Genomic DNA, 27,977 nt, shown 5'->3' with positions numbered 1-27,977 from the left:
CAGTCAAAAGATAGCGGCAATGTTTTCATAAATAATAGATAACAACAACATTCTAACAAATAACAAAAAAGCAATATTCTACCAGAAGTGAAGTTGTGTATTGCTTTTAAGATACAAACTAATTCTTTTTGGTTTTATCCTTTGATGTATAATTTTACGAAAAAAATGACAAATTTGCAACGTTTTGTTTAAAATATCAAAACCGTCTTCAATGGCAATATGTAGTACAAAGTAACTTTTTGATTTCAGGAATTTTTGTAAAAGATTGTGAAATTTCAATTAGGTCTGACAGTTCGACTCAATGATAACGAAATTCTAGTAGATTTCAACAGCTTTCTAATTTTGACACCAAATCTTAAAAGGAAGACAAATTTATGACCTGTCACATTAGGATTACGCTTGTATAGTACATATATATAGTTTCAAGCAATATAATTCAATATACTAGATGAGTAAATATTTCATAATACAGTATAACATAATCTTCAAATATACAATCTAAATTGCAAAGTTGATGTATGATAATATAAATAACATCTAATAATACTATACTAATAAAAAAATAATAATAGTTACAGAATAAACAAACAATAACAAAATAGAAAGAAACAAATGCACAAAAAATTATGTATTCTATACATTAGCAAAAAGCAATGAAAAAATGCATCATTTTCTATATTAAAGTCAAATATTAGTATATATATTGAGGACAAAATGTATGTCGACATAACTCAACAAGGACCATATGCAAGGAAATAGTTCCCATTGAAAAAGTTTAAAAAGAAAACTTCCTTAAAGCAATACAACCAATCATTCATCCAACTTTCAAAAATAATCATACACAAAAATTTGAAAGAATAAATCAGCTGGGTGGGAAGAGTTTTGATTTTATAAATTAATACTCTATTACAATTATTTAAAGAATTTGCTTTTGTTCAATTGTAAGTATGTTACATTTAAAACAAAAGAAGCGCATGTTTTATCAGACTTCAAATACAAAAAAATATGAAACATAAAAATTATACAATTCGAAAGTTCCCTTATATCTTATCTGGTAGGTAGGAAAGAGGCTTAGGTACTTGTCTCAAGTCTTTTTTAATATATTTCCAATGATTGAAAGACATTTCAAAGCAAATTACAAAAATCCCTTAATAGTCCCAACCATAACATCACAGGTTATTGAGTGTGGGCCTAAACTTTTACACTTCTGAACCTCAAGTCATCCACAAATAGTTTAGGGGCAGGGTCCAGCCTAAATGTCATTTTCTTTAATGTGATCTTAAGAATTTCAAAGAAAACGGAATAATTAATAATTCCCAATAGGACTCCACTGTATTCTCCTTATATATATATATATACATATATATATATATACCATCTTCGCCGCAAGTTTATTGTTTTCTGTTTGGTATTAAATTTATAGTTAAGATCCATTTATTGCACCTTGTGATCCGTTTATTTGGCAATCGCCAATGGCAGTCAGCAGGATTTAAGAACATTTGTTGTTCGACCTGTTAATCAAATGCGTTTTGTTAAAATATACTTTTTCACTTTTTTGGTCTTTTGGAAAATGTTGTTTGTGCTGTATTTAGACCCCTCAAATAAGAAATTTGTTATGCATGCACACGTATAAAAGTTGCGGTTTTTATCCAACGTAATCATAGGTTTGAACGTTGTTTTCAATTTAGACTTGTTTATATATATATATATATATATGTGGCATTTTGGTCATGAAAGCAATCTCTAAGTTAATAGATGAGCAAAAGATACTTTTTATTATTCCACTGTTTAAACATATTGATAGTTTAATCAATATTTGATCGGTTGCGACTATCCCACGTGTCATTGAACAAATCTTCATATTCCATTCTGAGGATCATATTCCCCTCTGAAATGTTGAGATTACTTCGTGCGACGTTACGCGCGGTTATTGTACATAACGTTTTGAACTTCTTATTCTTCTTAAAATAGCGATAGCAACAATCATTATCGTGTTCAAATTTATTTCAGACGATAAAACAAAAAGACTTATAATTAAATTTTGATCCTTACTGTTTATCAATGGGTATGTCGTGTTTAGTTTGACTTACAAAAACAAGCGGATAAGAAAAGAAATATATGCAAAAAAATATTTAATGTATTGATAGTAAACAAAGCATAGGCAGTGGAATAAAACATTCATTTCCCTTTGCCTCGGGAGATATGAAGATTTGCTCACCCTCGAAAAATCATATTTCCCTCGGGCAGAGCCCTCGTGAAATATGAATATTCTTGGGTGAACAAATCTTCATATCTCCCTCCGGCACGGGAAATAAATGTATAGTAATCCCTTATTTGAAACATGTTAAGGAATATAAATATGAAAGTTTTATAAAGTTTGTATATTCACATATAGCGTACAGTTTAACAGCATTAATTTAGAACCACCTAGTTTGTTGTTTTCTATACATGAGGTCTTAATAGTCTTATCATACCCTTAGTTAATGTGTTACCTGACAATCAAGTTTACAGTCGTGAAAATAAAATAAATATGTTGAAATTGCAATAAATATTTAATAATACATGACTAAAAAAAATCTTCTCCAAGGGACATAACTCATATAAATATAATAATAATGAGAAAGATATAAAAGAGAATCATTTAAAAATTGCCATTTATAGAAGCTTTTGATTTTAAGCGAAGCAAATTATAATACTGTACACTTACAGGTGGTGGATTTTTAAAATTTTGTTTTATTTAAAAATAACCAAAGTTGATATTGATTGAGGATGTTTATTATCTGAAATTTTACTCAGAAAATACAAAAGACTTGATTTATATTTATCATGTTTATAGAATGTTTGCTTTGGTAATTTGAAATAATATGTTCCTTATGAAGTCTTCTTGATATTGAATAATATAGGTATTATATAATGGATCAAAATTATACATGATATAGGGAGACTTTTAAATTTCTAGAATTGTTATCGATCTATACTGAGTAAAAAAAGTTCCACAAGATATGTTTTAGTTTAAAAACTTTGAAATAAAAATTGATATAGTTGCAGAACATTTTTTTTAAATATTATTTTTGTTGTTGTTTACGAATTGAATCTTATGGTTTATTTTCTTTGTTACAATAATTTATTTATTGTTATTTTTTTAAGTATAATTAATTTTCAAAAATATGTACATGTATCAACAATATTTGTTGCTAAACTTTATTTACTCAGTATATTATTCTCACATCTATCATTGGCTTAAATACAACATAGATTTAGTTGATAAATATTTCAATTAATTGCCTATAAAATAACAATACAATAGCAAGTAGTAATAGAAAATTCAGATATAAATCATGCATATAATTATATTATGATTTCATTTACCCTGACATTAAACATATCAACATTTTTTGTCAATTAAAGACGTTCTTGAAAGAGTTGTCATGGACACTTAAGCTAAACTATATAAATGTGGACAGCAGAATATTCATCTCCTTAAAATTTCTTTAAATTATGAAAATTATTTCATATTTATCTAAGTAGAAATGTTCCAATTAGCCATAAAGGACCAAGCAGTTTGATTTTTTTCTATAAATACATTTCACTTCAATACTGTTGGTGGAAAATCCAAAGAAGGGAAAATATCAAAATGTTTTTGTTGATAAAATTATTTCATATATTAAGACAAACATTAGAACATGATAAACATGATAAAGGACAGACTATTTTGATTTTTTCTGTAATACATTTTCCTATAAATATTTTATCACTTCAATACTGTCATGACTTTAGTTGGAAAATATAAAGAAAAGAAAATATAAAAATGTTGTTGCCATGACTGCAGAGAGACATAATAATCTTACAACATCCAATCAAAACAAAGAAGGAAAGGTAAGATCCAATCACATGATTCTTTTAGTCTGCTGGTGATGAATTAATGATGATATTCACAGATGTAGCAAGTTTATAACAGTTTGAACACATATCTTTGTTTTATTAACCTCATACTTCTTTAAACAACCTGCAAGAAAATAATATACCACAAATCATGTGTAAGTGTAAATTCAACAATAATTAAAAAAAAAAAAGAAAAGATAAGAAAATAAATAATTTGTTCAACATAACATTCCAAAAACTTGCTTTGTTTCTTTAGCATCATTTGAGTCTCCAAAACAATGTTTTTTTACATAAACTGCATATGGTGCTCCCTCTTAAAACTTCCACCTTTTGAATCTGACAGTTTTTTGGTGATATGTGATATTGGACAAATTTGTTTTCTGCTACTTACAAACCTAGTAAGAGAGACATGTACCATGTCAGGCTATCTGGACCATGTATTTTTGAAAATTGTTTGTATGTCTATTATTTTCTTGGATGTTGGTCAGGTCATTGTGGTCTGTTGTACTGTCAAATATTTTTTATCATTCCTTTTCTTCTTTCAAAGTATAATTGAGTATGTTGAGTACTTAAAGCTATCTGTAACTGTATTATAAGAAAGTTCTTATAATTTCAGCATGTCTCACCTTCACGACCTTTTCAATTACAATTGTTTATCAAACTTGATGCAGTTGAATTAAAATATACAGGATCAGGGGAGATAACTTTGTTACACAAATTTGTTCAATCAAGGGGGAGATAATTTAATAGGATTTGTTAACTTAATAACACTTTTATGCTTGTAAATGGGTCTACCATTTTTTTTTTTAATTCTTACCTATTTTTTCCACATCATATCAACTGGCCAGCCTGTAGCATCTTCCACCCTGAGTTCTCTTCCTGAAGTAGATACATATGGTTTATATCCACGAGATGTGAAGAAACTTAACACTTCCTGTGTGACTGATCCAGACTTCAACCACATCCATTCCATAAAAACAGCCTGGACATCAACCATCTCAAAAAATTTCGTCCCCCCTTTTAATACATATCCCTCATATCCTTCCACATCCATTTTCATAATAATTTTTCTGAAATTAAATCCTGGCACATTTAGTAAGTCATCTAATTTAGCTGTAACAACATCCTTTCCGATTTTTCCATTTACGTTGCTACCCTGAACTTTATTTGCATTGCTACGGTCCATCACAAATGTTCCTCCAACATTTTTCTCATCTTTACCTAAAGAGACAGTACCTCTCGTGTCAGATAATGCATTGTATATTAATGTAATTTTACTTCCTAGATTATTTTCTATGATAGAATTGCACATACGTTGCACGTTAGAAGTCAATGGATCTACGGCTATAACATTCCTACCATATTTTGCTACGGCTAATGCATATACACCTAAATTAGCACCCAAGTCAACAAATTGTAAGTCTTCGTCTGGTTTAAGTAATGAAATAACACTATTGACTAGACCTGTTTCCCAGCCCCCATCCCGTAGAATACTCCCACTAACCCACTGGTCAACAGATGGGTCGTAAACAAAGATAGTATATGGTCCAGCAAGGGAGTCACTTATTTTGCCTCTTGTCATTGGTGGAAGGTTGAGACAGACGCTATCATCAGCAAGCCATTGTCTTTTATCATGGTGATAAACTTGAACCCCAGAAGTAAACTGAGATGAAACTTTTTGGGAAGTTTTAACCACTGATGTTTTTTTCGTTTTTTTCCACAAAACATCAACTGGCCATGAAGTAGATAGAGTAACTTCTAATCTTGAATTTGAGTTAGGATTAATTGGTTCGTAATTTAGATCCTTGAAAAAATTCATAATTTCAGTAGCATCAGATCCACTTTTATGCCACATCCATTCCATTAGAACGGCCTGTACATCCACTTCTTGGAAGAATTTTTTAGCGCCTTTGAATACATGATGTTCATATCCTTCCACATCTATTTTCATAATCACTTTAGTAAAATTAAAACCTGGGAGTCGTAGAAAGCTATCAAGTTTAGCTGTTTGTACGATATCATCATATTTTCCTCCATATGCACTAGCAGAATATTTTTCCATGTTCTTCCCTTCCAATACAAAAGTACCTCCTACGTTCCCATGGTCTTTCCCAAAAGATACCTTTTCAATCTTATCTGACAGTGCATTTGTAACAACAGTAATCTTGTCCTGAAAATGGTTGGCCAGAATTGATTTACAAAATCTTTGTAAATTGATTGACAGTGGTTCAGCAGCAAATACACGCCTACCAAACTTAGCAACAGCCAAAGAGAACACACCTAAATTAGCACCAAGGTCCATAAATTGAAGCTGTGAATCTTTGGTCAGCAGATCAAACATAAGCCTGATCAAATGAGGTTCCCAAGCCTCATTCCTGAGAAGTCCTCCGCTGACATGAACATCAGTGGTGGAATCGTGTACATATATCGCAACATCTCCCGCTGGCGTATGCAAATTAGCTTTCAGGAAATTGTCTGATGCAGAACATGACGAGTCATCTGGAACCCATGATTTCCCATCTCTACGGTAAAAATTTACACCATATCTTCCTTTTGACGGTACTTGGTTGGATTGTTCAGCATGATCATAAGCTTGATTTTTCTGGACTCGGGTTTGATGCGCCTGCTGAGATCTATCATGCCGATTTTGGCTCCTTCCAGGTGTATCACCTCTACCTTCATTCTTCAGAGATGTTTGACTTTGTTGCCCTCTTTGTTGTAGTGACTGTCTAGGTTGCTGTTGAACTTCATTTTGTTTTTGTTGTTGTTGTTGCCTTTCATGCTGAGCAAACTGTCCAACAGAGGTGACTGGTCCATTTTTGAATGGATTTCCAGTCTTCTTTCTTCTCCAGAGCACATCAACAGGCCAACTTCCGGGATAATGTATGTCCAATACAAGATTGCTGCCAGGACTGAATGGTTCATAGTTATATCTGGTGAAGAATTGTATGATTTCTTGGGCACTGGATCCATCTTTTTGCCACATCCATTCCATGAGCACAGCCTGTACATCTACAGTTCTGGAAAAAAAATTCAATATTAAGTACTGCTCAAACTTTAGGCTACAAATTACTGTAAATTCAGAAATTTTTTGTGATGTTTTTATTATTGTAAAATTTGGAACAAAATTGCTTTCATCAAAAACAAAAATTTGAAAGCATCATTTTCCTGAAAATGCAATAATTAAAGTTGCATTTGTTGTCCGTTGCTTAACAACTGCAATAATAAACATGTTAAATGCATAAAAAAATTAAAGAACAGTTCCAATGTCCCCTGCTTTTCACATATTTTATCTATCCAAGCGCAATAACTTTAACAAGAATATGTCCATAGTACACGGATACCCCACTCGCACTATCATTTTCTATGTTCAGTGGACCGTGAATCTGGGGTAAAAAAATTTGGCATTAAAATTAGAAAGATCATATCATAGGGAACATGTGTACTAAGTCTCAAGTTGATTGGACTTCAACTTCATCAAAAACTACCTTGACCAAAAACTTTAACCTGAAGCGGGACAGACAGACGGACAAACAGACAAACAGACTGAAAAACATAATGCCCCTAGGTGGGGCATAAAAAACGTTTTTTTTGTTCTTTAAAACTTTTTACAAATATCTTATAGAAATGAAGGCTTGAGAGCAAATACAATGCAATTCCCAATATTTCCAAGGGGCATAACTCTTTTAAAAATCGGCACTGATTTCCAAACATGTCCTGAGAGATTGCTTAAATAAACCTTTAATATAAATTTGATAAAAATCTAGCAAAAATTGTGCACATGAGATCGATCTAGAGCGCTTACAATACAATTTTCCATATAATTAATTTTTCCAAGGGTATAACTTTTTTTAGAATAAGTGATCAGCACTGATTTTTTAACTTGTTTGAGACATTGCTGATATAAACCTATGATAATAGTTTCATGAAAATTTATCAAGAATTGTAACACATTGAGAGCACTAACAATGAAATTTTCCATATAATTAATATTTCCAAGGGCATAACTCTTTTTAAAATAGTTGATTGGCACTGATTTTCGAACTTGTCAAAGACAATTTGCTGACATCACCCTTTAATAGAAATTTGATTAAAATCTGACAACAAGAGTGGACACACTGAAATGTCTTGCCTGTTTTAGTGTTCATAATTGAATTTATGTTGAAAGTAAAAAAAATAAGTTTATATAAGCTTTACATTAAATGAACATCCCATTGAATACATCCTGAAACCTATGTTCAAATTTTAGTCTTTTTTAGTTACCTTGACCTTAGGCTTAAATATAGGTCTGTAATGCTTTTACATTCATGTTGAGTAACATGTTTTTAGAAAAAACAGCATCATAAAATCACATGGGATACACTTTTGGCTAATAAATCACAGGCAAATATAGCAACAACATTTGAGTAAATAAAATCGCATTATACAAATTTTTTTTTTGAAACATTAAGTCAAATGACTACTAAAAGCAAACTTTGAAATTTCTTATGAAATAATTTTTCATCTAGATTTAAGGTTCATCAGAAGGGATTGACAAATATGGCCATTTTTTTTTTTATTTCCTCTTGAGTACAGACAAACCTGTGCACAAGGAAAAGTTTTAAGGCTTTGCAGAAACTGGATAAATATTTGTCAATTCCTTGAGATGAACCTGAAAAACTCCCCCACCCCCCCCCCCCCCCCAAAAAAAAAAAAAAACTAAAATTATCTTCAATCTTTGATCAAAATATTGTAAAAAGTCATATTTTCATATTATCTATTTATGTTGCTATGCTAAAATATTTTTACTTATCTCAATACTTATTTTATTTCATATGTATCAAAAATCAGTAAATGTGATTCTGTTGTGCAAACAAAATTTCAAAAGTTCTTCAATCTGTACGTATTCAGCCAATTAATCTTTATGAAGGGACTGGAGTGAACTGTATTCTATGTTAAACATTCATGCATGAGTGACCTTATTTTAACATTTTCACACCTTCCAATGTTTTTGTTAATCACGGTTTAGTAATGATCCCTTAAAAGTTTTTATTATTTATTATCATTATTAATGTTATTTAAAGATTTTTATAAAATAATCTATTTCAATGTAAGTAATCAGCAGTTAAATAATAAAATACATTCCATACACCAAATATAGTTGACCTATTACTTATAGCATCTGAGAAGAAGACCAAACAACAGAAACTTAACATTGACTAATGAACCATGAAAATAAGCTAAAGGTCAGATGAAACCTGTCAGACAGACGTGCACACCTTACAATCATTCCATATACACCACATATAGTTGACCTATAACTTATAGTATCTGAGAAGAGGACCAAACAAGAGCAACTTAACATTGACCAATGAACCATGAAAATGAGGTCAAGGACAAATGACACCTGCCAGACAGACATGTACACCTAACAATCATTCCATACACCAAATATAGTTGACCTATTGCTTATAGTATTAGAAAAACAGACCAAAACACAAAAACTTAACATTGACCAATGAACCATGAAAATGAGGTCAAGGACAAATGACACCTGCCAGTCAGACATGTACACTTTACAATCATTCCATACACCAAAAATAGTTGACCTATTGCTTATAGTATTAGAAAAACAGACCAAAACACAAAAACTTAACATTGACCAATGAACCATGAAAATAGGTCAAGGACAAATGACACCTGCCAGACAGACATGTACACCTTACAATCATTCCATACACCAAATATAGTTGACCAATGGCTTATAGTATTAGAAAAACAGACCAAAACACAAAAACTAAACATTGACCAATGAACCGTGAAAATGAGGTCAAGGTCAGATGAAACCTGCCAGACTGACATGTATCCCTTATAATCATTCCATACACCACATATAGCTGACCTACTGCTTGTAGTATCTGAGAAACAGACCTAATCACGTAACTTTAACCTTGATCACTGATCCATGAAATGAGGCTGAGGTCAGGTGAACCCTGTCTGATGGACATGTAGACGTTGCAAGGAACCCATATACCAAATATAGTTATCCTATTACTCATAATAAGTGAGAAATTTACTTTACAAAAAAACTAAACTTTTTTTTCAAGCAGTCGCTGAACCATGAAAATAAGGTCAAGGACATTGGACATATGACAGACGGAAAGTTCGTAACATAAGGTATCTGCATACAAAGTATGAAGCATCCAGGCTTCTACCTTCTGAAATATAAAGCTTTATACAAATAGTTTACGCCGCCGTCGCCGGATAGTAATACATATGTCTCACTTTCTGCGACTTTCGTCGCAGGCGAGACAAAAACTACACCTGAGAGCGCTAATAAGACCAGACAGACGCACACTCCGTATCGCACAGACGGACAGATGCCCGCCTGGTATTTCTATGTACCCCACAACACGTTGGGCGGGGGACAAAATTCTTAAATTTACTTTCAAATACACCATCATAAAGAAAACAATTACAACATGAAATTAGTAAAAGTCAGACATGTTAGACCTGTTAAGGATGGTGACCTTACGGCATGATTTTCAGGCAATTCTTTTTACAAAGCAAAGCATAATCTTAAATCTCATTTTAGCTTTACTTCCATTTCCCTTAAACATGCTAAACTAGAGGCTCTAAAGAGCCTGTGTCGCTCACCTTGGTCTATGTGCATATTAAACAAAGGACACAGATGGATTCATGACAAAGTTGTGTTTTGGTGATGGTGATGTGTTTGTAGATCTTACTTTACTGAACATTCTTGCTGCTTACAATTATCTTTATCTATAATGAACTTGGCCCAGTAGTTACAGTGGAAAATATTTTGTAAAAATTTACAAAATTTATGAAAATTGTAAAAAATTGACTATAAAGGGCAATAACTCCTTAAGGGGTCAATTGACAATTTTGGTCATGTTGACTTATTTGTAGATCTTACTTTGCTGTACATTATTGCTGTTTACAGTTTATCTCTATCTATAATAATATTCAAGATAATAACCAAAAGCTGCAAAATTTTCTTAAAATTACCAATTCAGGGGCAGCAACCCAACAACGTGTTGCCTGATTGTTCTGAAAATTTCAGGGCAGATAGATCTTGACCAAATGAACAATTTTATCCCTGTCAGATTTGCTCTAAATGCTTTGGTTTCAGAAATATGAGCCAAAAACTGCATTTTACCCTATGTACTATTTTTTAGCCATGTCGGCCATCTTGATTTGCGGGCGGGGTCATCGGACACATTTTTTAAACTACATACCCTAATGATGATTGTGGACAAGTTTGGTTAAATTTGTCTTAGTAGTTTCAGAGGAAAAGATTTTTGTAAAAGATTACAAAAATTTACGAAAAATGGTTAAAAATTGACTATAAAGGACAATAACTCCTTAAGGGGTCAACTGACAATTTTGGTCATCTGACTTATTTGTAGATCTTACTTTGCTGAACATTATTGCTGTTTACAGTTTATCTCTATCTATAATAATATTCAAGATAATAACCAATAAAATGCTTCGCTGGGGCGCAGCTTGATACGACCGCAGAGGTCGAACCCTGAACAGTTGGGGCAAGTATGGACACAACATTCAAGCTTGATACAGCTCGGAATTTGGATTGTTATTAAATATTTGACACAGCATAGGTTTCTGACACAGAAAGAATGTGGTCTAAGAACTTGAATCTTTTTAATTTACCTATTATGGTCCAATGTCCAAAATCAAAGTACATGGTTAGATTCAGCATATCAAAGAACCCCATATATTCAATTTTTGTTAAAATCAAACAAAGTTTAATTTTGGACCCCAACTTGGACAAACTTGAAAACTGGGCCCATAATCAAAAATCTAAACACATGTTTAGATTCAGCATATCAAAGAACCCCAAGAATTCAATTTTTGCTAAAATCAAACTAAGTTTAATTTTGGACCCTTTGGACCTTAATGTAGACCAATTTAAAAAACGAGACTTAAAATTAAAAATCTAAATACACAGTTAGATTTGGAATATCAAAGAACCCCAATAATTCAATTTTTGATGAAATCAAACAAAGTTTAATTCTGGACCCTTGACCTCAATATGAACCAATTTGATAGAGGGGCCCACAAATAAAAAATCTAAATTCATGGTTAGATTCAGCATATCAAAGAACCCCATATATTCAATTTTTGTTGAAATCAAAAAAAGTTTAATTTTGGACCCCAACTTGGACCAACTTGAAAACTGGGCCCATAATCAAAAATCTAAACACATGTTTAGATTCAGCATATCAAAGAACCCCAAGAATTCAATTTTTGTTAAAATCAAACTAAGTTTAATTTTGGACCCTTTGGACCTCAATGAAGACCAATTTAAAAAACGGGACCCAAATTAAAAATCTCAAAACACGGTTAGATTTGGCATATCAAAGAACCCCAATAATTCAATTTTTGATGAAATCAAACAAAGTTTAATTTTGGACCCTTTTGACCTCAATATGAACCAATTTGATAGCGGGGCCCACAAATAAAAAATCTAAATACATGGTTAGATTCAGCATATCAAAGAACCTCATATATTCAATTTTTGTTGAAATCAAACAAAGTTTAATTTTGGACCCCAATTTGGACCAACTTGAAAACTGGGCCCATAATCAAAAATCTAAATACATGTTTAGATTCAGCATATCAAAGAACCCCATATATTCAATTTTTGTTGAAATCAAACAAAGTTTATATACTGGACCCTATCTTGGACCAACTTGAAAACTGGGCCCATAATCAAAAATCTAAACACATGTTTAGATTCAGCATATCAAAGAACCCCAAGAATTCAATTTTTGTTAAAATCAAACTAAGTTTAATTTTGGACCCTTTGGACCTTAATGTAGACCAATTTAAAATACAGGACCCAAAATTAAAAATCTAAATACACGGTTAGATTTGGAATATCAAAGAACCCCAATAATTCAATTTTAGATGAAATCAAACAAAGTTTAATTTTCGACCCTTTTGACCTCAATATGAACCAATTTGATAACAGGGTCCACAAATAAAAATTCTAATTACATGGTTAGATTCAGCATATCAAAGAACCCCATATATTCAATTTTTGTTGAAATCAAACAAAGTTTAATTTTGGACCCCAATTTGGACCAAATTGAAAACTGGGCCAAAAATCAAAAATCTAAATTCTTTTTTAGATTCAGCATATCAAATAACCTCATATATTCAATTTTTGCTAAAATCAAACAAAGTTTAATTTTGGACCGTTTGGACCTTAATGTAGACCAATTTGAAAACTGGACCCAAAATTAAAAATCTAAATACACTGTTAGATTCGGCATAACAAATAAATAAATGTGATCAAAGATTTTACAAATCTAATGCGCCATACTGTGCAATTAAAGATTACTTCTTGAAATTTTTCAATATTTGAAATTTGAAAAAAAAATAATATTTGAAGAATAATTCTTTTTAATTTCTGAAATCTGAATTGAGAAAAAATTTACCCCCCACAATTTCTTTTTATCCCCCCCCCTTTTTTCCCCCAAAAAATTTTTTCCCTCAAGATATGGTCATAATCTCAATTCAAATTTCCAATGGAGTTGGCAACCATTATTACCCATTTAAATTTACCATAGTGCTAACTTAATCTATTTTATAATAGAATTAAAAATATAGTGTCAAATCTTTCATATGGATTTTTTTGTAAAAAAAAAAATTGCAACATTTGCAGATATTTTTACTGGTCTTCCTTTATAAATATGCATTTCTTTAAACATAATTTAAAAGCAGTGTAAGGGAAGTAACCAAAACGTTGTGTTTGGATTACCTCCCTTACACTGTTTTAAATTATCTTTATTGTTCATTAACCTTTACTTTATACATAATTTAAAAGCAGTGTAAGGGAGATAATTTCAATGATGTATTTGATTTATCTCCCTTACACTGCTTTAAATTATGTTTTGTACTAAAGTATTTGTCCATTAACCAGGACAACCTTGTTTTTCCCCCTTTTTTGCCCCTAATTCCTAAACAGTTTGAGCCATAACCCCCCAAAGCAAATCCTAACCATCCCTTTGTGGTATGGAAACTTGTAGTATAATTTCAGAGAGATCCATACACCGTTCCACAGTTATTGTCTGGAAACTAGAAAATGCTTATTTTTGGCCCCTAATTCCTTAACTGTTGGTACCATAACCCCCAAAATCAATCCCAACCTTCCTTTTGTGGTATTTAACCTTATGGTCAAATTTCAAAAAGATCCATTCACTTAAACTAAAGTTAGAGTGCGAAAACCCATGTGTCTTCGGACGACGACGACAACGTCATACCAATATACGACCACAAAATTTTTTTGCGGTCGTATAAAAACTGCAAAATTGCCTTAAAATTACCAATTCAGGGGCAGCAATCCAACAACGGGTTGTCTGATTCATCTGAAAATTTCAGGGCAGATAGATCTTGACCTGATGAACATTTTTACCCCATGTCAGATTTGCTCTAAATGCTTTAGTTTCAGAGATATAAGCCAAAAACTGCATTTTACCCCTATGTTCTATTTTTAGCCATGTCGGTCATGTTGGTTGGCAGGCGGGGTCATTGGACACATTTTTTAAACTATATACCCTAATGATGATTGTGGCCAAGTTTGGTTAAATTTGGCCTAGTAGTTTCAGAGGAGAAGATTTTTGTAAAAGTTAACGGACAACGACGACGGACGACGGATGCCAAGTGATGAGAAAAGCTCACTTGGCTCTTTGGGCCAGGTGAGCTTAAAACCAAATAAAGAAATGAAAAAAAAATCTTAAAATTTTGGAATAGACTGTCAGAGTTGTCTCCCATTTGTGAAAGAGTTGTCTTTCTTTGATATATATCTTTATTTCCTCCAATAAACAAATAGTAGGTAATCAGTTGCCTTTATATTTCCAAAAAATAAAATGCAATCATTCTTGATTACAACTTTAAATGTTTTCATGCTTATTAAAGTATCAAACAAGGGATGTTGTATTTAATTCTCCAGCTTCCTCCACCAATAAAAACTGGTGATACATGAAATAGCCACAAACGCTAAAATTGGTATTTAATGTCAACAATCAATCTAATTCTGAAAAGAGTTTTACTGACAGTAGGACTTCCTAGTAACCATAGAAATAATTTTTTTAACCTGTTAAGAGGTAAATCTCTCACTTAACATTTTACTTAAGAAACTACCAATGCAATTGCATTAAATTATTGATAATTTGTTCTGGTCCTGAATATGCATGAACTATTTTCCACTGGACGTTAAGCAAATAACAACAGTCAATCAATATATTTTCAGAGTGCATGGCTTTCAATGCACTATTAAGGTAGATTCATGGTATACCGCCATCTTGGATTGTACAATCCCAGTACAAAATCGGTCTAGTTATTTGCCCAAATCTGCAAATGTGAAGAAAGATTTGCAATTTATTGGTTAGACTGTTTATTTATATAAAGAAATCTTGGTAATTTATTGTATAACTCAAAATATTTAAACAAATATCAAATTTTGTGTTTTTAGAATCAATTTTTTCAAATAAGCCATTTAAGGGGAGATAACTCTTTTAGTAAAAAATATATACTGGACTGATAGGGAAATTTCTAATTTTTACCTGTAGCGAGAAAACAACTTCGGTGTCACCATTTTTTCTTTTTACTTTCTTAAAACATATTATAAAACATATCTTCTCACAATTTATTTCAAAATTCTATCTCATAGATTTTTTTTTATGCACACAAATGTGTTTTTTCATGAACAATCTAACCAAATTTAGGCAATTTTCAACGACTCATAGGTTGGAAAATAGCACGGTGACCCATACTATTTATTATATTTTTGAAAAAAGCATAGTAAAATCTTCATTTTGGCAAAGTATAAGAAAATTCTATCTCAAGAAATATATACCTATGATCTACCTTAATTGTAACAAAGGAATTGTTTTTCATTGCAGATTCATTATCATAGCGAACTCTTTATAACTCATTTTAACTGTAAGTAAGGAATTGTACAACTGTCTGAAGTAAAAAAAATGTGTATTTATCATGTTAATACATTTCATAGGAAAAACTAGAGAACTGTAAAATTAATCCACCATTTTTACATAAGGAAATACCTGTACCAAGTCAGGAATATGACAGTTGTTTTCCATTCGTTTGATGTGTTTGAGCTTTTTATTTTGTCATTTGATAAAGGACTTACTGTTTTGAACTTTCCTTGTATTTTTGTATTTTTGTTATACATTTAGTATTGCTTTTTACTCAAATTTGAACTTGATCTAAGTTTTGTGGTAATAAGCATTGTGTATAAGTTTCTTAACATTTGGTTGAGGCAAACTTAAGTTGGAGAACGGAAATGAAAAATTCAGCAATTTTTCCATTTGTAAACATGGTAAAGGGCAGAACTCTAGAACGGTAAATGTGACACCACCCAAAATCAAACTTTATCTGTGTTTTGTGGAAATAAGCATTGTGTATAAGTTTCACATGTTTCATAAGATTTGGTTGAGGCAAACAAAAGTTAAAAAACAGAATCTTATTTTGGGATGTACGTACTGAAAAGGGTAACACTAAATGCCCCCTCCATTTTGGTGGGGGTATAACAAAAATTAAAATATTATAGTCATTCTTATAACAGTACACCCAAGAAAAAAAGCATAGGAGGAGTAGGTGAAATAATACTTCTTTTAGCTATACCATTTATACCATACCTTCAAAGTGTCCATGCTATAATAAATTATTTATGGAACATTGACTTTTTATATAAACAAATGCAATTATTTTGTTTATTAAAGGACAAAGTCCTAATAAAAAAAACCTTCCTTCATGTCCTTTGCATTCCATTTTGTTAATTATCTGTTTTCCATTTTCTGACTTATTTGCAGTAATCCTTTTCTGGTATTGGTTTTTTTCTGTATTTTTTGTAAAACAATTATAAAGTAGCATATGATTTCCAACAAATCTATATATATATATATCTACAATGTACCAAGCATTGCAAACAGTATGGTACAATGTACCATTCAGTATATTATGATAAAATAAAATTTGTATATTATCCTTGTTAACTTTCTCACTACAAAAAGAGAGAAATTTCATAGAGAAAGAAAGATTAATCATCCGTAATCATGTAAATCATTCTGAACTGCATATTTCTCAGGCGTGTGATCTGGGAGCTTTAATTTGAACACTACACATGAACAATAGAATGCAATGTCTTTCCAATTTCATCTGTTAGTTTACCATGCTTACAACCTAATAAATATGATCAAAGAGTTTGTAATGCTTATTCATCAAACAATTTTTGAAGATATATAAAACAAAATGAATTTTTAGGGAAAAAAAATGATTATTTTTGTAAATGCAGATAAATAACATAAAGACATGTCTATCTTTATTGTTTTCCGGTATAATCTGTAAAATTAATTATTACAATATGTAGTCAAACTTTACTACAATTACAAAAAACCTGAAAAATTCAAGAAAGCATTTGTTTGTTTACATTAAAATGACTTAAATTATAAATAAATATATTATACTACCATGACCATGATGACCAACATCAGGTAAATTTATCATGTATATCCTGTTTTAGTTTACACTTTTAACACAAATTAAACATTCATAATTTTTATTTCAAAATCTGGTAATTTATTGTGCAGACCTCAAACATGAAGCCATTTAATTACATGTAGTAAGGTTTTCCCAATTATGTACAAGACTATAAATTATCTTTTAAATGATTTTTTTTGTGGTGTCTCTATTATAACACCATGTAAACATGCATTTGTAATTGATGGCCTTAATAAAAGGGTTGAAACTTTAACATGTTATAAATTTAATTTTGCAAAGATGAGAAATATTTTTAAATATACAACTCTTTAGGGCTATAATGTACTAAACTGTTATACAGGCTTTGATCTTTCACAGAAAACACCTGCCTTATTTCATGTATATTATTCATTAATATATTACCGGTAACTGATAACCATAAATAACTATATCAGTTGGAGCATCGGATATTCTTTTCCTGATAAAGTTTTTTCACTCTTATAATCAAATTGTTATTTCTTTCTTCTGTTTGTGTTCAAATTTATAAAAAGCTTTGTTTGTTTGTGTTCAAATTTTGAAAAAAGCATAGAACAAATTTTGTGTCTCACTTTACTTGCAGCAAGAACATGAAGGAGAAAAAAATTCCCTTTTTTATAAAGCATGTAAAGTGTAGTACTGTTTTTTTGGTCCTTAGAAAATCCATATCCATGATCATGATGATATCCATGCTATTTTTTATACCATCTGTGAAATGACAATCAATGAAAATTTAAATTATTCTTTAAGGACGCTTTAATGTGGAATCATTTGGGCTAATTGACAATTTTAACTATTTATATTGTTGGGTAGCTTCACGTTGAAAATTCGATTAACAATATAAGCCGATTTTTTACCATTAAGATATCTGTAGACTCATTGATACATACCTAAAGAACTTATCAGCTGCTCTAAGAACATGGTGCTCATAACCTTCAACATCTATCTTCATAACCACTTTCTTAAAATCAAATCCAGGCACATCTAAAATGTCATCCATCTTGGCTGACAGGACAACATCGTCGTATTTACCATTTACAGGACTTCCACTAAACTTATTCATGTTTTTATCATTGAGAACAAAAGTGCCGCCAACATTTCCTTTGTCTTTCCCAAATGTTACATTTTCTCTCTTATCTGATAATGCATTTGTAGCAACAGTTATCAGACTTTCGAATCCATTGGCTGTTATCGAAGCACAGAATCGATGGAGGTTAATGGACAGAGGTTCTACAGCCACAACACGCCTGCCATATTTGGCAACAGCCAATGAAAATACCCCAAGGTTTGCTCCAAGGTCTATAAACTGAAGCTCTGAATCCTGTTGTAACAATGAATACATGAGTTGTGTAAGATGTGGTTCCCATGACCCACCACGAACAAGACTTCCACTTACATGAATGTCCACAGTTGGATCATGTACAAAGATGGTCAAGTCTCCTGCATTTGTGTGCATGTTTGCTTTTAATAAATTTTTTGGATCAATGCACATGGATGTGTCCTTGACCCAATTCTGCATGTCTCTTCTGTACATTCGAACCTGTGAATTAATTGGAACACTTTTGGTTTGTTCAGGCTTGTCCAGATTATTTGGAGGTGAAGACACATGCTTCTTTCTCCAAAGAACATCAATAGGCCATGATCCAGATGTTGAAGTATCCAGTACAACTTTCTTCAATGGATCAAACGGTTCATATCCACGATTTAAATAAAACTTGAAAATTTCTTCTGATCCTGATCCTGCCTTGTGCCACATCCATTCCATTAAAACGGCTTGGACATCAACTTTGCTGAAAAAATCGCTAGCACCCTGAAGGGCAAAATGTTCATATCCCTCTACATCCATTTTTATGACGACTTTCTTAAAATCAAATCCAGGTAATTTCAATATATCATCTACTTTTGCTGTTAAGACTTTATCTTCATACTGACCTCCATATTGAGCCCCACGCTGCTTTTCCTGATTTTTCCCGTTTAGTACAAATGTCCCACCAATGTTTCCAACATCCATTCCAAACAATACAGTTTCTCTCTCATTACCCAAGGCATTTGTAATGACTGTAATTTTGTCCTCAAAATGATTATCTCTTATAGATCTACAAAATCTTTGAAGGTTAATTGATAACGGTTCCACTGCTATGACTTTCCGACCATAGCGAGCAACCGCTAGTGAAAAGACGCCTAAATTAGCGCCAAGATCAATGAACTGAGAAGATGGGTCGGCTTCTAACAGAGAAAACATTAGCTGAATTAAATGTGGCTCCCATTGACCGTTTCTCATCAATCCACCACTGACATGGACATCAACACTTGGATTGTGAACATAAATTTTAACATCTCCTGCCTGAGTATGCATGTTGGCTAACATGAAGTCTGTCTCTACACGACACATACTATCATCAAGATTCCACTTGGTCATATCGTGGCGGTACATTTGAACACCTGAAGATTTTTTTGTAACTTGGTTTGATGCGTTTGGATTACCTTTTTCAACTTGTGCATGACTATGACCTGTATCTACACGCTGTCGCCATAAAATATCAACTGGCCAAGTACCAGGAGAACGAACATCTAACAACTTATTACCATTTGGATTTACCGGCTCATAGCCATGATTAGCAAAAAAGTTAATAATTTCGTTAGCTTCTGTCCCAGTTTTGTGCCACATCCACTCCATTAGAATCCCCTGGACATCTACTTTACGGAAAAATCTTTCGGCACCATTCAACACATGACTTTCCCAACCTTCAACATCCATCTTTATTATAACTTTTTTCAAGTTAAATTCTGGAATAGTAAGTAAGTCATCTAACTTAGCTGTATTTACTTCATCAGAGTATTGACCTACTACGGAACTACCTTGAATTTTATTCATGTTTTCATCCTTTGCGATGAAAGTTCCGCCAACATTCCCTTTTTCCTTGCCTAACTTCACTTTTTCATTTTTATCAGAAAGAGCATTGTGAACAATGGTTATAAAATCTTCAAACTCATTCGCATCAACAGATTTACACAAACGTTTTACATTGATCGATAAAGGTTCTACAGCTATCACTTGTTTGTTAAGATTTGCAACGGCAAGGGAGAAAACTCCTATATTAGCACCAAGGTCAATAAACTTAAGGTCATCATCCTTTTCAAGAAGAGAATAAATCAGCTGAATCAAGTTTGGCTCCCATTCACCATGTTCCACTAAACTAGCACTAACATGAATGTCATTGGAAGGATCATGAACAAAAATTTTGACTTCTCCAGATGGTGTATGCATTTCTGTTTGTACGAATTTTTCTTTTTCAATTTGACTGCATATCTTAACGTCTGTAACCCATTCCTTCTTGTCGTTTAGCTGGAGTATATCAAGTAAGTTTTCCTCCCCTCCATTCTCATCTGGTAAGTCTTTGGTTGTAATAGTATCTACTTTAGAGTTCTCAGATCTTGTTTTATCTTCTTGGTTTTGATTTCTTTCATTGTCTTCCCTTTCTTCAATTTCCGTTTCTGATTTCTTGTTCTGTGACTCAGTTTTTTCTGGTATAAAATGTAAGTCATTATTAGATTCTGATGCAGTTTTCAGGGAGTTTGCTGGATGATCATTATCCCATGCCATTGTAAAAACATTGTTTGTGGCGCCACCTGTTTTGCCATTATTATACAAATGGCCTAAATGAAGTGAGCCATTACCAAAAGTGTTGTTGACAAACCATATTGTGGATAGGACTGTTATCCCAAACAGGAAAAGCAACAGCGTCTTCTTCTTCCTCATGTTAAGTCTGAAAATATAACACATAACCAATGGCTCATTTTCAAATATTTACAAAAGGGAACAAGTTGAACAACCAGGGTGTATTTTGCCAGATCTGACAATAACTTTGACTTTGTAAGTACATCACAACAATATCGCGTTTTAAAAAAGAGATTGCAAATACTAGTGCTGCAAATTCTGAAATTTTTGCAATGTTTTTCATATTAGTGTAAATTGTGAAAAGATAGGTATCGCGAGAATAAAAAATTTCAAATTTTGATAGCATTTTTTGTATGCATCATTTCCTGAAATTGCAAAAATAATCTGGCATCCGTGTCCATTGCTCATTAATCACATAAACTGGTATCTGTGTCCATTGTTCATTAATCGCAATAATAAATTGATGCAATAATTTCTGTTTTAACCATTTGTGGTTACAGAATAAAAAAAACAGCTTACTTACAGCAAACATACTCCTTCCATTATAAGATTTGCAATTGAAAGGGAACACCTGAGTTATCTCCCTTTAAAAAATTAATAGACTCCAATAGTTTTTAGTAAAGGTGATAGTAATAGCAACAATATTCACTTGTGACTTTAAAAATAAACACATTGCTACTAAAATTAGTTAATATAACATTTAACTCTCAGAAAAAATAACACATTGATACTAAATATAGAAAATATAACACTCAAGTATCAGTAACCTTTCTCTTTTACACATATCACTTCAGGAATACAGTAGGTGTTTACCTCGAACTATTATAATTCGCAAAATGACAAGGTCTGCTGACATGGCTGAAAACATTCAATATGTGATCAATACACTCAAAGCTCAAAGGTTATGTGATGGTATGGGCATATTCCATTTGAATATATTTCTGCCTATAATCTAGGGAGGGTACAAAATAATGCTTAATTGTTTTTCTTCAAATGACCAAATTCAAATTTGAGTTTTGGGACTAATGACTACAGTTAACCTTTAGTTTGCACCGTTTGACATAAAGAGTTGATAGAAGACGTCAATCTATTAATCTCAGATAAATCAAATAGAAAGTATCAATATGATAAAAGATCCAAATAAGAACAAATATGAACAAACAAAATTAACATATCACATAAAACATACGCGGACAAGGTTCCTGACTAGGCCATGTTGGCAGGGTTAATTGTCATATTCCACTTCATTTGAACTTTGGCTGATAGTTGTCTCGTTGACAATCATACCACATCTCCTTTTTTTATATCAATTTCTATTTACTGTTAATTCCCGGCACATGCAACATGTGCAATGACATGCATTCATGTACTTACATGTACATACTATATTGTGTAAAACATGAATTAGTCCATAGTTTTATTGTTTCATGTGCACTTAAGATCTTTCTTCATTCCATATCTGTAGCTCTGGTGGAATGGAAAAATAATGTTCTAATATATTTTGCCTTTCTTCTTACATCATGTTCGTTATACCTGTAATTGAAACAAATAACAATTAAATACGATTAAAAAATAAATAAAAGCTAAAACAATCTATAGTCATGATAGTCAAACTTGTAAATAAAAGTCAGCCTCAGAACCAGAAAAAAACAGACTCTTTCAGAGTGGTGCCCATTGCATTGAGGTTAAAAATCATTCAGAGCGGTGCCCATTGCATTGAGGTTAAAAATCATTCAGAGTGGTGCCCATTGCATTGAGGTTAAAAATCATTCAGAGCGGTGCCCATTGCATTGAGGTTAAAAATCATTCAGAGTGGTGCCCATTGCATTGAGGTTAAAAATCATAATTTACAATAAATACAGTGGAACAAGAAGAGGGTTACCTGACAAGACAAGTTTTTGCTTATGGCAGGTTTGACTGTATATCATATATATCATTTTATTCCTTACCATTATTTTCAGGATGAGTCCAAGGACTTTTTAGTAGTATGTAGTGTTGAGTCCAAATTGATTCTTATGAGTCCATATACAGTCAAGGGTATAACTCTATAGGGTTATTAGAAAAAATAACATACATGTTACATGTTTCAAAGGAGCGATATACATACTTTGTTCTGTTAAGCTGTATACAAGTTCTATTGACATTATTAACTAAACTATAGAAAGATATATATAACAGTTTAAAGTTTACCAATCATGCATACATGTAGTAATCCTATATGTTATTACAGAAAAAATATGCCTGTAATAACTAAAGGGTGTTATTACAACTTCTCTACATCACTTCAAAGCCTTTGCTAAGACATATGCCATGCTTAATCACAATGTACTTTAATTTATTGTAAGAAATAACTATCAGAGCATGTAATGAGAATCTGTACAAGCTTCCAAGTAATTCCCAAGTGTCTCATGTAATAAGTTACATGCCTGTAATAGTTAAGCCTTGTTATTATAGCTAAGTTTATCACTTAAAAGCCTTGTCTCATTGATTTACCATGGTTGATGAAAAATGGACTAATCTAATTGGAAAATTAATTATCAAGGCTATGTCATGTATGTATTAAGTTACTGCGCAAAGTTTCAAGAATTCCCAAGTGTCCACTAAAAATTAAAAAAATAGTTAAGATTTATTTAACAAATAACAAACATATGTTACTACAGATTATGAAAATTTAAGGAAAGAGAGTAGACAACTTATGAAAGTATCTGTAAGAAGACATGCTGACATGTATGATATTTACTTTAATAACCCTATAGAGTTATACCCTTGACTGATATATATGTAAATGTTTGGTAAATCAACTCAAATAAGTGAAATTGTGACCTTATCGGTCATCGTGTGTTAGATCACTCGCTTACAATGTACATGACTCCTCTCATGCCTTGTTTTAAATGAGACTTAAATGAATCATCAAATTTGTACTTACATCAGCAACATGGAGGGTGCCACACTTGGAGCAGGATCTGCTAACACTTCTAACCCTCTGAGATCACCACCCAGTTTTTGGTGGGGTTTAGATGTGTTTTATTGCTTTTGTTATTTCATCGTTTTTCGTTTTTGCCATTGCTCTTACATGTCCTATGATGGCATTGTCAGTTTGACAGTTTGTCTTCAACTTATGAGTTTAAATATCACTTTGGTATCTGCTGCCTCTCTTGTCATGTGTCCCATGATAAATATGATTAATGTGATCTGTTACATGTGTCCCATGATAAATATGATTAATGTGATCTGTAACATGTGTCCCATGATAAATATGATTAATGTGATCTGTAACATGTGTCCCATGATAAATATGATTAATGTGATCTGTTACATGTGTCCCATGATAAATATGATTAATGTGATCTGTTACATGTGTACAATGGCACTTTATCAGATTTTTGAACTCCAAGAAATTGTTTGTAATCTTAATTACATATATATAATAATAATCTTCATACCAGTAATTATACTTTAATATATATAGGATATTTGCACATAAATTTATTACATGTGATATCCATTGATCATCATCTTATAATTAAGGTAGATGGGGGTCTAAATTAAAATCCATAGATTTTTTTTTAATAATTTGCCAACAAGTAGTTTATTATATCATGTATATATCATTTTTTTTTTTAAATAATAAAAAGTATGGGTCACCAGGCTTTTTTTCACGATATCGATTTTGCAAAATTGTCAGATTCTGTGTAGATTATTCATGGAAAACCCAATTTAGAGTAATAAAAAGAAAACTAAAGCATAGAATTTTTAGATAAAGTATGAGAAGATAGCTCTAACATGTCTAATAATATGCTTTCAGAAAAGAAAAAGAAAATTGGGGTCACAGAACTAGTTTTCTTGCTACATGATAAAATAGGTAAATTCATAACACATTCCTTTATAAAAGTTATTTTATCTGAGTTATCTCCCCTTATTGTTATAAGGCAAAATTGAAAAAAAATGAATAAAACAAAAATTTATTTCTATTCCGTTATATTGGCATTTTCCCTTTTCTACTTCTATCTTTAGAAACAGTGGAACTAGTTTGTAGAACTAGTTTGTAGTACTAGTTTGATTAGAATTTAATTATAAGTCTTTGCACGGATATTTCTATGGAGTACAACAAACCTGATACTGCAAATTAAAAAGAAGTATCCCTATAGCCACATTTGGTGCACCAAAGTCTGAGGACACAAGCACACAAAATGTAAGAATTTGAAAATATGCAAAAACTTCTAGCTGTCAATGAAGATTTCAGGGCAAAATTTGGTCTCAAAATTGAGAAGGAAATTCTCTCTCAAAAGTCTGACTGGACAAAATCTTGCAGGAAGGCGTCACAGCAAAAACCTAAAACAGTGTTCTCTCCAGGCCCTTAAAGGACTGCAGGCCCGCGATGTATAATTTTTTACCGTGGTTCTATCGGTCTTACCGTGATGTATAATTTTTTTCCATGGTGCTAAAATTTTCAGTTAAAAATCGTAAATCGGTAAAGTTTTAAACGACTTGTTAAATCTTTTCCATGCGGTATAAAATTCCAGGTGAAATTTGTCAAACCAGATTGTTTACACAGTCTGCACCGTTAGCCACTAGTCCGATGCCCCAGACTAGTAAATATTGATTCGGACTAGAGAAAATTTTCAAAATTTTATAGTCATATAGGGACAAGTTTTGATATTTAGTTTCCAGACTAGTAGATGAAAAAGTTTTTGGCGCAGACTGTTTACACCACATGATCGATTTAGCTTATGAGGTTAACCTTGTTGATTGGATTTAATCGATGTTATCAACACTTGTAACATGATTGTTTTGTGTTTTAATAAAGATATCATAATTTTATGATGACAAATAACTACTGACCCAGCTTGTCTGGCAAAACATCCCTTGGCCATCAGAGTAATCTCGGGGCTAATATCCTTTGACCCAGTTAATTCAAGTAGAAAATTCAAGTTTATTTACAATTAATTGCAATCTATTTTATACATAAAATGCATGACTGTACCTTCAAACTGAATATCTATATCCAAAATTAATGAATGAAAGAAGTAAACAATATCCATAAGCACATATTAAAATCTATTTATATCTACTTCCTGTCATTTAGGCGGAAAAATAGGGAGACTTTGTTGTTGACATTGAATATGGTTACTTATAGATCTATAGACCTAAGATAGATTAAGGAATTCTTTTTAAATGGATCATGACAAATAAAGATTAAGGTTTTAGTGCAGTATTTAGTCTGTATCTACATGATCTATGTTCATGATGTTTGGTCATCACCAAAGACAAAAAAGGTTAATATTTACATGAAATTCATATTTATGGCAAAATGTTAAAAAGTTCATGAAATTTTTTTTTATTACAATTTAAGATAGAAACTGGTTCAAATTATAAAACAATATTAGTTCTTGTAAATTCTATGTCTCCTTAAGACAGGAATCCTTTTATATACAACAATTTTCTATCTAGAAACTAGAATTTTTTTTAATTTCTTAAATGATATTTTATTTTAATTGATCATGGATTTTATAAAAGATTTAATCACTATAATTATTTAGTAATGAATCATGTTTTATTTATTTCAAAAAGATATGCAAGTATACAAACTGTTTATTGATTTACTTCTCTTTTACCAATAATTTTCTGACTCAATGTCTACATAACCCAGTACCACAGTATTAAAACAAAAGACATAAAAACAACAGTAACTAGAAATATAGGTAAGCGACACAACGCGACATGACACATTATACAAATCACTTTACCAAGAGCATGCGTTACCCTGGTGCTATCCAAAAAGCCTGGGGAGAACACTGCCTAAAATATCCTTTTAACAAGCATCTGATAGTATTGCATGGCAATAAATAGTCCCCTACCTGTTAAAAATTCATTGTACTGGAACAAAATGCAAACTTGATCTGTAACTTGTCATGATAAAACAATATACCAATTATCAAATCAATATCTTTAAGCATGACGAAAAAAGTGTGGAAAACTGATTATTTGACATGTTTGAGTGAATTATCTAAGTCAAAGGACCATAACTCTGCACAAAATTATCAGACCGGAACAAAATTCGAACTTGATCTGTAACTTGTCATGATAAAACAATATATCAAATATCAAATCAATATCTTCAAGCACGAAAGAAAAAAGTGTGGAAAACTGATTTGCCGGACTGACGGATGGACAGACAGACGGAGTGCAAACCTAAAGTCCCCTTCAACTTTGTCGGTAGGGGACTAATAACATACTTATTTCGACTACATCAATACATGCCATATGGGGTACACACTATAAGACCAAATTGCTTTCATGTACATACTGATGTATCTGTGACATTAGACCTGAGAATGTGTGACTCTTGCACTATTGACCTAATACAACAATCACTTTTACTTTATGACATCAAAATTAATGGGAACGTCTGTGATGTCTGGTAAAGGCCACCAATAATAATAAGGTTTATTTCAAAAATTTGCCATTAATAGATTAACAGATTAAGTTTCTTGAACTTTGTGGTCTTTTTATTGAAATTGCTAATAAAACTATCGTATTTATGATTGTACACTTAAAACTGGGAACAAAATTGGACAGTATTCTAATCCCTTCAGGAGAAAAGCAAAAGCAGGGTAACGTATAAATTATATCCGACTCTCTGTCTCTGATCCACCTCCGCCAGCGGCTTGCAACTGCAAAAATTCTGTTGCTAAAATATTTGAGAAATCATCTATAGGTAGAGAAATTGTCATTGCAGGAATTTTAACTTCAGTTATGACTTTTACCAAGAACCATACCATTGTTTAACTTTATTACGTGGCAATCGTTACTGATAAAATTCCAAAATTCGTCAGTCGGTGTCACCTGTTCC

The 27,977-nt window shown here is 31.9% G+C and overlaps 1 protein-coding gene across 1 annotated transcript; it reads right to left on the bottom strand.

The window, feature by feature from the left end:
* Positions 1 to 10: 10 nt before the first annotated feature.
* LOC127703949 (uncharacterized) lies at positions 11 to 27,977 on the bottom strand. The gene is made up of 5 exons (XM_052207987.1): positions 27,904 to 27,977; positions 22,499 to 22,657; positions 18,336 to 21,212; positions 4,700 to 6,902; positions 11 to 4,006 (listed from the first exon to the last, which is right to left on the bottom strand). The coding sequence occupies exons 2-4, from the start codon at positions 22,504 to 22,506 to the stop codon at positions 4,700 to 4,702; spliced, it is 5,088 nt and encodes a 1,695-aa protein (XP_052063947.1). The 5' UTR covers positions 22,507 to 22,657; positions 27,904 to 27,977; the 3' UTR covers positions 11 to 4,006.

The sequence above is a fragment of the Mytilus californianus genome, unplaced genomic scaffold, assembly GCF_021869535.1.
Source record: "Mytilus californianus isolate M0D057914Y unplaced genomic scaffold, xbMytCali1.0.p SCAF_57, whole genome shotgun sequence".
In the NCBI taxonomy this organism is placed as follows: domain Eukaryota; kingdom Metazoa; phylum Mollusca; class Bivalvia; order Mytilida; family Mytilidae; genus Mytilus; species Mytilus californianus.
The sequence above is the reverse complement of the archived record's forward strand: the minus strand, read 5'-3'. Positions and strand labels throughout refer to the sequence as shown.